This window comes from Metopolophium dirhodum, chromosome 1 (genome assembly GCF_019925205.1).
Source record: "Metopolophium dirhodum isolate CAU chromosome 1, ASM1992520v1, whole genome shotgun sequence".
Taxonomy (NCBI): Eukaryota; Metazoa; Arthropoda; class Insecta; order Hemiptera; family Aphididae; genus Metopolophium; species Metopolophium dirhodum.
In genome coordinates this window covers 117,256,028-117,269,105 of record NC_083560.1, presented here as the reverse complement: position 1 = coordinate 117,269,105, position 13,078 = coordinate 117,256,028, and the positions used below count along the sequence as shown (strand labels likewise).

At 38.7% G+C, this 13,078-nt stretch overlaps 1 protein-coding gene across 1 annotated transcript; it reads right to left on the bottom strand.

The window, feature by feature from the left end:
- Positions 1-10,504: 10,504 nt before the first annotated feature.
- LOC132953310 (E3 ubiquitin-protein ligase RING2 homolog spat-3-like) lies at positions 10,505-11,809 on the bottom strand. The gene has a single exon (XM_061025821.1). It carries the CDS (start codon positions 11,807-11,809, stop codon positions 10,505-10,507), a length of 1,305 nt encoding a protein of 434 aa, XP_060881804.1.
- Positions 11,810-13,078: the final 1,269 nt, after the last annotated feature.

Here is a 13,078-nt window from a genome sequence, read left to right as displayed (position 1 = left end):
TCACTCTGCGTGAATACTTCTTCGACGATTCCTCTCTCAGCTCCTCCTGTCTGTGATCGTGGATGGGGAATATTGTACTGATGACTGCCTCAAGTGTTTCTGGCTCCATTGTGCTAGTAGGAGGGGGCCCTCTTAGCTTACGCATGACTATTTTGTATGGATTACCGAACGGGTCGTTGTCTACGGACTGGATGAGCTCCGTCCAGCAGGCTTTTTTGCTGCGAAGAATTTCATGCTTTAGCTGGCGCTTTGCTTCACGATAAGTGTCGTTCGTACTAGCATTGATTATAAATACTAAAGATAGCTCACTGCAGTACATAATACGCTGCGCCGTAATTACTCCCAATAGAGAGCGCTAAGGAATTCGGCCTATAATAAAATAAAATAATTATTTCTAATCGCCGTAATCGTCGCCGCGGACAACTATTGTCGTTCGTCGTCGTCAAACATCGTCGGCGGCGGCGTCGCAGACCGCAGTAGCCAGTAGTTCAGCGTTTGCATTTACAGACGTCGTCGCCGCTGGCGGCTAGGAATCAGAATACAAACCGTTCAGCGACGAGTTCAGACCAGCTAATTTCGCCCGAAATTTGCTCACATAAAAAGCTTTTATCTGAAATTCGATTACCTACTCGCTTGTGAACATTTAAAATACTTTTGAAATACGTCGAAACTAATAACACAAAAGTAATAACAAAATGAATAAACTAGAAGGATTTCTTAAACCATGACTAAAATATTTTCATCAACATATTCAAAAATCAAGTGTTTAAAATATAAAAAAACTAATTAGACTCATTCAAATGTTTTTTGATTTTACGAATATGCAATTTGTACACTGGAAATAATAAATACATCATTACCCTGCAAAATAAATAATTTTTTTTACTGTTATTGACTTATATTACCACTGTGACACCGTACTTACGCCTGTGACCAGTGACTAAGCGTATTTTACAATTTATTGTTTTATTAAAATTTAACTTCTAATAAAATTCAAGCAAAAATATTATATTTTTTTCATAATAAAAATACAAGAAGAATTGTAAATTAACAAAACAATTGAGTTTATCTTCAACTTTATTTACCTATTATTTCAAATCTGTTTATGTAACAATATTATAATAAATTACTTATTTTGTACACTGCATACATAACAAAACATTAATTACAAAATTATAATTTACCTATTTATTTATTTATTTTCAAATATTCGCAATTTGGCTGCATTTTGATAACTTCGCTTTCCAAGGTTTGCATTAATCCACTTACATTCCTTATAAATGCGTGTCCTAAACAGCAGCTGTAAAATAAATTCATAGTGATCTTTACACGAATTTTGTAAAACCAAAAAATGATTATTTATTTGTCTTTCGGCTTTATGCAAAAGTTGTTTTAAAATTTGCTTTGAGCTCTTAATTTTAGGAAATGTATTTTTAAATATATTTAAACATATTGTCACTATTTGTGTTAGCTCATCAGATGGAGCTTTTAAGCCTTGTGATTGTTGCACATAATCGAACACCTTGTGTATAATTAAAAGTTCTTTTTTGTCAGCTAAGTGTTCATTTGGTTTGATTAAATTACAGTTGGCACAATTAAATTTATCAAAACATTTTTTTGCTAAATAACCAGAAAAATAAGTTATTGAACACGTCTCCAGTGATAAGTCAACATCATAAATTCCTTCATTTGACTTTGAACTATTGTCAGAATCGGTTGTTTCGTGAACATAATTTTCATTTGACAATTCATCGTTTTCTGATAAAATTAAGTTTTCTACAGGAACATCCTTCAATACTTCAACAGTTATAAATTCATCGTCATCCGATTCACAATTATTACAACATGTTGTCAAACATTTCATCAAACTATATGTACATATATGCCCAAAACAACAGCGAAACGTGCGGGCTGTGGGGTTTCTGTTGTAGCCATTTTTTTGTCGTATCACTGAAAATAGATTTTCTAATATATCTTGCGTTAGTCGATTTGTCATTAAAAAATTGTCTTTATTTGGCCGATAGATTTTCATGTCTACTTTTTCTTGTTCGTATAGTTCTAAAATAGCAGTTGTCGTCCAAATTATTCCAATAAAACAAGGGGGCGTACTGATTTTTTTTGTCTTATGGCATACTTTTACTGCTTCTTTAAATAAAGCTTGTGCTTTTTTCAAGTTGTCGAACACTATTGAATTTTTAGGACTTAAAGGTCTTCTGTTTGGATTTCGGTCATATACATTTTTGCTGTTTGCCGAATCAAACATATTATTTATGCCATTAATAAATTCTGAAGTATGTAGTGCTGTATTCGATTTTAGTTGCCCAGTAGCCACACATGTTTTTATAGCTGCAGATACAGAATTACTCAAGAGTTGGATTGCTAACTTGCAGGACATTTTTTGAAAAGGGTTAGGAGATAGATGAGTTGGTGTTATTTTGGTCATAGCTCTTGCTGTTTTACTTTGGCTGTCAATTTCATACGGTTTTTTAATATCATTTATAGACACAACTTTATTGCCAATTTTAAAATCACCAGATAGTAGATTATTTCTTAAACTCTTGATAAGATGTGGCATATCGTAAATAAGAAATAATTTTTTGCCACATATTTCAGTTGAAGGATTATTTTGAGATGCACCTAGCAACGAAAACATCCGACGATTTTGTGTCCCTTGGTCACATACAATGCAAGTGGGCAATAAACCAATATCCACAATTTTTTTGACGCAATTTTTAACAATTTCGACTAAAGTATCACCTTTAACTCCACTGCCAGTAAAAAAATATGATAAAGGCAATTTCCAATTTTTGTAAAGACCACGAACCATAATTACTAACGCGTGAGAACCAAGTTTTTCAGTACGTCCCATATCACCTAAATCCTCAAACCCTTCTATTTCGTCCAAAATCTTGTTATATTTTAAAGTTTTCATTATAGAAACTTCATCTAATAGAAGAACACATTTCTTTTCATTATAATCCATATTTAAAACTTTTAACCTTATTTGTTCTAAATATTTGGCCGAAAATCCAGTTTATAGCCGGCAATACAATTCCAGTCCTTCGCATGTATTTATAAGTTCGAAGGTGACTTATAATATAATGATAGCGCAACTTTTTTTTCATTAGCTGACCAAGGTTTACGATTCTTGTGTAACAATTGCATTGATACTAAACTTCTTGAGTTTTTAGATGGAAAATTAAATGTTTTAAATAAATCCTTCACATTAGATTTCTGCTTTTTGTTTGTTTTTTTCTGTTTTAATGCCGAAATAATAGAACGTTTTCTTTTTAAAAGTTTTCGAATCCTAATTAACTCTTGTTGAAGTGCGCTTTTTTTTGGGCTTTTTATTTGTCTCATTTTTGGCATAGGACTGGGAAAATCGATTAGTGCTGAGACCCAAGATTTAGTTGTAGGTGTAGCTATTGAACTCGATGGACTGTTTTCAAAAATTAGTGAACCAGGTGCTCGAATATTTGAGCAAGAATCGGAAACTTCATATTTACGATTTGGTGTCATTACTTTCAACGTTTTTGGTGAAGGTGTCAACCCTTAAACAAAATGATTTACAAATTAAAAAATATATACAAGAAATATTACCAAAAACTTTGTAATAATTCTTCCAAAATTAAACCAAACGCTTTAAATTTTTTCACAACATTTAATTTAAAAAGGTGGGCAAGTGGATGTCGCATTGCTGTACAGCAGGTTACTGAAATGGATGGAACTAAATTTGAATTCAATGATATAATATTATTGTATACGAAAAAATATTCTGATCGAAGACGGTATGTCAGCCTATAATATTACTATTAATAGGTAGACATAATATTTTATGATATTACATTTTTCATTTTCCCAAAAAGAATTACATTTGAAAAAGTCATTGTGTGTATAAAATATATATAAATAAATAAATACTCTTAAATAAAGCTAGATGACCTAACAATGAATCTTGTATTCAATTTTAAAATCTTAAATTTTAATGGAAAAATTTTATGAATTTCTAACTCAAAAGGTGATGACAAACAAAAAACATTTAAAAAATTAAAAAAACACACATCTTTGTAAAATCAATAAATTCATCACTTCACTCTGAATCTAAAATTTACAAATTTTTAAAAATTAAAAATATAAGTATGGTAAAATAGATTTTATCATAATCGTGGTATATTCTTGTCATTCTTTAGTACCAACTAAAAATTAACTATAAATTTAAATTATACTGACCTTCAAACATTTCATCTGTAAATTGTTGACGACGATGTCGTGATTTTTTTGGTGTCGTTATGATTGTTTCATCAACTTGTGTGTATGCACCTTAAAATAAATAAAAGTGTAAAATTTAAATAAATATATTATCATATTATTTATTATATTATTATTTATATTATTCACTAGGTAGTTACAAAAAACCTTGTTTTAAATTTTCTAACCTTAGCTATATAGACTGGAAATTTCATAAATCTTTAACTACAAAATAATTTGCAAATGTTCGATATGTTGATGAATTTTTATCAAAATCCAAACTTTAAATGTTTATAAAAAAAAATTGTGATATTTTTCAACTGCCATTGTTACAGTATATTAGAAGTCTTATATTAAATTTCAAGCTTTTTTACCCAACATATATAATTTTATTGACATCTATAGAAAAAACACCGAAAAAAATGAAACAGGTGAAAATGAAAACTGAAACAGGTCAAAACAAATGAAAATATTTTGAAAATTGTATCGATTATTGTTAATGCTAATATTATAAACAGTGAAAATTTCATAAATGTATGGTCATTTGTTTTACAGTTACACCAAAAACCAAAGTTGATTTCGAAAACTCAGTTTCGTTTAAAAATTCCCAGTTTTCCTTGATTTTATTTTTGTTTTTCCCGTCGCTTTTAAAAATTTTAACCTACCCAACGCACCAAATAAATTCACTTTCCCATCGGACAAGATACTGAAGTGGAAAATCTATGCAATATTTCGATTATACTTAACGTGTACACTGTACACATTACACAGACACAAATAAAAATTAATATTAAAAACAATTAAACACGCATTATTGTAAAATCAATATCGCTCTGTTCTACAACTGCACAACATTGTAAAATAAATATATTTAAAATAGGTATATAATAATATGTATACCTACCTTCGGTAGTATTTTGATTTGATACCTGCCATGTCCAATTTATGTGTGATTTTTCAACAGTCGTATTTGTTTCGGGAACATTATCATCTATTAACTCATCTAACATTTTTTAATTTATATGATTTGCACGTGTCAAAAATAAAATACACAAAAATATGATTTTTTCTTACTTTTATATTTGTTTGGTACTGCATTACGGTTTAGTCGTGATTTTGGGTCTGTGGGATTAGAATAGGCATTTTTTTCGAAATGAGATGAACATACAAACTTCTTTTTCAACTTTTTAGGACTTAGAGATTCTAGTTTAATATTTCCTAAATTAAAATATGTTTTTCCATATAATTGCAGATTTTATTACCTATATTATAGATAAATTACGAATGTTAATTACCTACTTGGCTACTTACCAGAATTAACTATCCATATTTTGGACCTTTCTTCGTTTGATGGAAAAGGATGAAATATTATATTTGATGTATTTCTACATGTAACCTACGTGTAACCTACGTGTAACCTAACCTAACCTATGTAAATATGCACATTTGTCACTAGACATTGTAATTATTTGAGAACAACACAGTAGAAATGACGTATAAATGATTTCAAAATAACATAAAAAAACACAATTCTATAGTTATTACGAGATACTTAAGTAATAAATATACCAACTAAGTCTTCAAAAAAAATTGAATGATCAACGAGTATCGTTCAATTTGTACGTCCGTAATGCGCATGTTTTCCGCATGTGTACTCAGAATAAATATAATATAATTCCAATATTTTGTACAAGCGTACAAGCACTGATTATAAATAGTAAATAGTTTAATGATACTATTTATAATCAATGGTATAATTTAAAAGAGCCGAAAATACTCAATGCGAATGTAACGTGAAGTCTATTGCAGGTATAATAATATTTTTATTTATGGAATAATATTGCAATTTAGAAAATATATAATATGATGATTGATGACAATGACTATAATTTAGTAAATATTATGTGTAAATGCGTAATGTACTAATGTGTTTTAACAAACAAATATACTAATATGCATACTATAACCATAAATATGACTATACAATAACTAATTAATATATTTTAATAATTAGGGACTAATTTAAAAATAAATATTCAACCTATTTAATGGGGTGGAGGGGGGGGGGGGGGTGTCACCGTTTAACTTACAGCTTACATTGAAAAGTGAAGACTATAAACAAACATTAATTTTTACTTTGACAATTACTTTGGTAATAATAATACTAATATTTAGTATCAATGTTAATAATCAAAAGTTCAATCATTTTATTTTATTATTTTTTCAAGCAGTTGTAGGTAATGATTTTCATCAAAGAATCACATTTCTGGATACAACCATATTTAATTAAATTGTTAAGTTCTATTGTTATAATTGTAAATTGTAAAGAAAACTGTACTACTAGCTGAAATGGAAAGGGTACATTTTGGCCAAAAAGGAGGCCACCCATCTAGGATTATATTATTATGGATAGGTATTTAATATTTATTATTTTGTAATCGTTGGTAGTGCGCCAGTGTAACGACAAGTTAGGTACCAAGTTTACATTATAGTATTATACGAGTATTGTCTAATGTCTTTGTAGACGCTCCGAGAATTGAAACCAAGATAGGTCAATATGTACATCTGTCTCTACAGTGAAAAATTCAAGACTAATCCCTACTCCTATGAACTATACTAGCGATTATTGCGGTACACGCTATAACTAAATATCGAGCGGAGCGCCCCGTAGCGTTACTCGCCATTCAGCGCGCAGCGTATTTTGTACTGCAGTGAGCTATCTATAGTATTTATAATCAATGGTACTAGTCAGCTCTGCCTCTGCGCCTAACCTAACCTAACCTAACCTAACCTAACCTTTTTTTTTTTTTTATCGGTAAACGGCCTCCGAACTGCGTTAGCAAAACGTAGAGGCCGCCACCATCGTTTATTATTACAAACAATTTACAATCTCAAAATGAGTGGTGGTAAGACAGTCCCTTATCCACCGCCTCTTACATATAGCATACAGGTTATGAAGGCTCTATCCTTCTAATTTTCGCCGTTTCAGCGTACAGATTAACTTAAACTAAGTGTAAACCAGCCTGCCGCCTTCTTTCATCCTCGCACTAGTACCGCATGACTCGGCTAATGAAGGTAGCGATGATTGTCCATTTGGATTTTTCCTGGAGCATAACGTCCACAAGGTTTTCTTGGGTGAGGTTTTGTCCAATTTCTCCATACATTTGTCTTCGCCAATTTTCAAATGCATCACACTCGAACATGGTATGGTTGGCATCATCGACCGGTGCATCGCACAGCTCACATCTCGGGGAATCTGCTTTCTTTATTTTGTTGAGATACGATTTGAAGCACCCTTTGTTCGTTAGTATCTGCGTCAGGTAGTGGTCTATATCTCCGTGCTTTCTTTCAATCCATTTTTGGACATCCTTTATGAGTGCATGCGTCCATCTTCCTTTTTTCGATGAGTCCCACTCGCGTTGCCATTCTTTGATCGTCTCTTTCCTGGCGTTCTTTAGTGCCTCTTGCCTGTTCGGTGCTCTATGCGCTATGCATCGCTCTTTGGCTATCAACGTGATAGGGGGCATCGACGCTATCAACGTTACCGCATCAAACGATGCTGTTCTATAAGCTCTGGTGACTCTCAGTGCCATCAGCCTTTGCGCCGCCTTCATGTGGACCGCATAGTCTCCCTTGATCGGTATGTCGCTGTCCGCTCTATGATCTAGCAGTGGCTGCCAGATCGGCGCTGCGTAAAGGAGCTGGCTGTGTACCACGCTAGATAGCAGTTGTCTCTTTGCTGTAGATGAGCCTCCAATGTTTGGTAAAATCCTCGACAGTGCCTGCGCCGTTTTGGTTGCCTTAGCGCCGACCATTTGCTCGTGAACTTTAAACCTCCGTCCGGAGTCTATTTCGACACCCAAATACCTGATGGAGTTTTGGGTGATGATTCGTTGGCCTCCAACCGTGAACGTGGGCCTCCGATATCCCTTTTTCCTCGTTAGCATAACGGCTTCTGTCTTGTGCGTGGCTAGCCTCAACCAATGTTCTCTCATCCAGTCATATATTATACCAAGCGATTTATTGACGATTTCTTCCAGGTGTTCAACTCTCCATGATCGTGCTACTACGGCCACATCGTCCGCGAAGCCAATCAGATCGACTCCTTCCGGCATTTCTGTGGTGAGCAGGCTGTCATACATTATGCTCCACAGCAGAGGGCCGAGGACTGACCCCTGTGGTACGCCGCTTGAGAGTACCACTGCGTCCTGGTCTTCGCCGTGGAGTATCTTCCTTTCGCAAAAGTAGTTCCTGACGACACATATGAGGTATTCCGGTATATTTTTTGAGGTCATTGCCTGTATTATAGCTCTCCATGACGCCGAATTAAATGCGTTAGCTACATCCAACGTGATCAGTACGCATAGTTGCCTTTGATGTATGGTCCCTTTACCAGCATCCTTCACCACATTCATTACTTTGTCGATAGCGTCGATGGTGGATCGACCTTTTCTGAATCCGTACTGATTATCCGCTAAGCTTGTTTCTTCCTTGGCCATTGCCTCCTCGATTCGGTTCGAGATAATCCGCTCGTACAGCTTCCCCGTCGTGTCGAGCATACATAAGGGGTGGTAGCTTGACGGGAGGTTTGCAGGTTTGTCACCTTTTCGCATTAATACCAGTCTAGCTCGCTTCCAAGGGGTCGGGAAAATTCCGTTGGCTAGGCATTTGCTGAAAACATTTTGGAACATCGCTGGGTTCGTTCTGACCGCCACCTTCAACGCTTCGTTCGGCACGCCGTCCGGTCCTGGTGCCTTTCCCGGGGATAACCTTGTGCTCGCTAACTGGAGTTCTTGTTGGGTGACCGTTGGTATTGGCACTGGTGCCCTTTGCACTTCTTCTTCAATGACCGGGTGAATAGGAAATAGTTCGGCTATTATCGCAGGGATCATTGCCGTTGGTATCGGTTGCCGTTTTCCTAACTTTCTCATAACCGTTCTGTAAGGTGTCCCCCACGGGTCACTGTCTACTTGGGCGCATAAGTCCTTCCAACAGTTGTCCTGGCTCCTCTTTATCGCAATTCGTAAGCTTTTCCTTGCATCTTTACATATTCGCTTTTGCTCTTCGGCTGGACCTCTCTTGACTGCTTTTTGGTATTGCCTTCTTGCTTTTAACGATGCTCTTCTTAGTTCGGCTATTTCGTTCGTCCACCAGTATTGAGGCTTGTAGTAGCTGCGTGCCGGCTTTAATCTCGGCATAGCCGCATCACACGCTCCCGTGATGTGTTCCATAAGTTGTGAAGCATCGTTTGGAACATCTTTGCCATCTAAGAATTGCTTCAGCTTTTGCGGATCCAGTTTCCTCCGGCTCCATCCTGTGGGACAGTTACCACGTCTTTCCGTGTACGTTCCGATACTATAGTAGATGTACTTGTGATCACTCCTGGTCTCTTCGTCTAAGACGCTCCAGCCAACTATTTTTTGCGCCGTGTGTGGTGAGGCGAACGTAAGGTCGAGGATGGAGTGGCTCAATCCTCTTTCGAACGTTGGGGTGTTTCCAACGTTGCATATGCTCAAGTTCAGGGAAGCGGCCAAAGATGCGAGTTCGTTTCCTCTTGGATCATTAACCACTGAACCCCACTCCGCATGCTTGGCATTGAAGTCTCCTGCCAGTATGACTTCTCCGGATGTTGCCCGTATGCTTGCCTCTAACTGATCTAGGTAATCTCTGTAGTCGTCTATAGATATGTTTGGGGATACATAGCAAGAGTATATTCGGATTCCTCTGATCCTGACCCACACATACCCTCTGCCTGAGTGACCTATTTCCTCTGGGGTTATCGCCTGGTGCATAGCAATCGCGGCTTTCCCATCCGTGTCTGCGTACCAATCAGGTAATGTCTTGTTCTGTTCGCATATTATAATTATGTCAGCTTTCTTTTCGGTGGCTGTTTGTAGAAGCAGTTGCTGCGCCACCTTACAGCAGTTGATATTTGCTTGTAATATTCTTATCATCGTTTATCTCTGCAGTTAGCTAGGAATCGTTTGAAAGCCGGGCATTTTCCACTTCCGGAGAAGTGATCACCCGTACCCTCAACACCGTCTTCTTCGCACAGTCCGCACCGTGCGTTCGAGTCACAGTCCTTTTTTGTGTGTCCAGGCCCCCAACAGTTGAGACAGATTCCTGTGCGGTCGGGTCCGGTGCACGCGTTTTTTCTGTGCCCGAAGTCAAAGCAGCGGGTGCATCTTACCATGGGGTAGCGTATTCTCGTTGAGCATGATGCCCAGCCGATACGCAGCCGTGGTCCTGTAACCAACTAGTTGGCAGCTCTAGCCGAAAGCAGAACCACTGCTGTTGATTTTTCTCCTTGACCGGGTTTAATCGTCTTGATGCTCTCCTTCGTCAGAGCATGCGCTGTTCTAGCGGATATCGCAGCAGCCAGGTCTTCTGGAGTTGCATCCGTGTCTAAGCCCCGTATTTCTACAGCGACGGTGGACGTTTTAAGGTAGGTTTCAGCTCTTGTTACATCCTCTACAACGGTTCTTAGCTGGGATATTTTATTTGATCTCTTCTTTAGCTGTAGCAGCAAATCTCCGTTCATCGTTCTCTTCGACATTCCAACTTCGTCCGTTAGTCCGGCATCGCTGAGGCCTATCTTTACGCTTCTTAATGTTTCTTCGTACGTCTTATCCTCAGTTATTTTGATGATGACTGCATCCGATGTTACTTTGGCCATATTTTTTCCGTTGCCTCTCTTCTTTACCGTCTCCCAGTTGTTATTATCAGTCCCCTCTGGGCTGAGAACAGGCTGCTTGCTTGCAGCTGGCGCCTCTTCCCGAACTGTGTTCATCTTCTGCCTTTGCTTCATTCGTTGCCTCTGTGCCTGCCTCTTAGTTTTGCGAGGGGAGTTTTCCTCGTCCTGCTCCTTGCTGTTTGCGTTCAGGCGCTGTTGCTGTTTCTCGTGCTGCTGATGCTGCTGTTCTTGTGACGCGTCTGCCAATGCTCGAGCAATTTGGTCCAATTCGGAGATTATTTTGTCCAGCTTCTGATCCTGGCTAGCAAGCCTTTTATCCTGATTATTTAACCTGTCTTGTGACCAAGACATATCGATGCTCAATCCTTCCGCTTGCCGGTTTTGTAGCAGTGTGTCCATTTTTTCCTGCATAAGCTGTTGGTGTTGGAGCTGCTCATCACGCACTTCACTAATCAGTTTCATTGTTTGGGCGTGTTGTTGTTGTTGCTGCTGCTGTAGGTACGGCACACGTTGTTCAGTGGCATCGGGGGATCGCGTCATGCCGATTATCCTTGCCGTGCTTAGAAACTCTCTAAAGCATGTGCCTAAAGCCTTGGTGCCAGTTTTGATGTCTACCTTCGTGTTTGTCGCAGCTCGTACTGATGACTCTAATGCCTCCATCTGCCTCAACGTATCCTCCATGAGTTTGGTATATTTAGCTTCCGCTTGCGCACGAGTCATGGTCTTTGCAGCTGATCGTACGTCTACAGTGTTGCCTGCTACTTGTGCGGCTTGGCTCCCGCTCACCTGTTGGACGGTAGGTGAACCGTTCACCGCTTGACCAGTCGGCGATACTGGGTTTTGTTTGGTTTCAATTGAATTATCCATAAAGTTCCCACGAGTGGGCATGAAATAGAAGTCGCCCCGTGGCAGAGCAGCGTACCACGGGGAAGGCTATATACTGTGCGGGACGCCAGGTGCCGCACAGGGTCCTCGTAAACACGTGTCTACCTCCGTGCCAAGAGACCCCCTTGACGAGTTGAGGGTTGAGGGGTTTTTTATCATGGTGGTCCTTCCATTAGGGCATTTGCTAAGTGCTAGCAGGCTGCCTCCGGCCTTGCCATTCCCAACCAATCAAGGTCAGGGATGGCTCAGTGTGCTCCGACTCCAACCAATTAAGGTCAGAGCCGGGTATGGGACCACTTGGTAAGACCTAATTAAAGGCCCGCAAGCTCCCCCACCACGTCAAGGTGGGTCCCGTCGGGGGAACCTAACCTAACCTTTTTTTTTTTTTACATGGTATCGACATCTGGGGTGGTACTGACCTTTCGATCATTTCACCCCCAGATGCCATCGTTTATTAAACAAAGTTACAACATATGGTGGTCGCTCGCAGGGACAATACCCCTGTTCGCGGCCTCACAGGTTAAATTACAATAACGAGGGGCTCTATCCCCTCAATTTTTTTCTTCGGCATACAATTTAAACTTAAACTATGTAGGGGGTTCTGGAGCTGCTTGTCTACTCCTCTCCTCCGCTTCTTTTCGGCTCATGATGTTGTGTGCCAGCTCATTGACTATGTCCCAGTTCCGCTTCGAAGACAACATTGTTGCAACTAGGTTCCCGGGTGTCAAATTGGTCTCCAGGTGGGTCTCCGCGTTATTCCTGAGCGCGTACCATGCATCGCATTTGAAAAATGTGTGGTGGGCGTCGTCTGTTTGGTCGCCGCAGTACCAGCATTCCGCACTAGCCAGTTTTGCGTATTTATTTAGATAATTCCCGAAACATCCATGGTTGCTGAGAACTTGTGTTAGGTGGAAGTTTATTCCCCGTGTTTCCTTTGGACCCATGGTTTTATGTCTCTGATGAGGGTGTGGGTCCATCTGCCTTTTTTACTTTCGTCCCATCTCCGCTGCCAGATGGACATGGGGTCTTCAGTAGTGCGTCCGTTTGCTGGTTCCCTTCGGTCATTGTATCTGTCGCTTCTGTCCTTTGCCGTGATGTCCAGCGGGGCGACGCCTGATATTACGGCTATTGCATCTCCGGAAACAGTGCGGTACGCTGATGCCGTTCTCAGACATATTCGTCTTTGCACCTTCTTCATTTCTTCCCATCCTGAAGCGCTCATGTCGTGCGCCCACATTGGTGCTCCGTAGA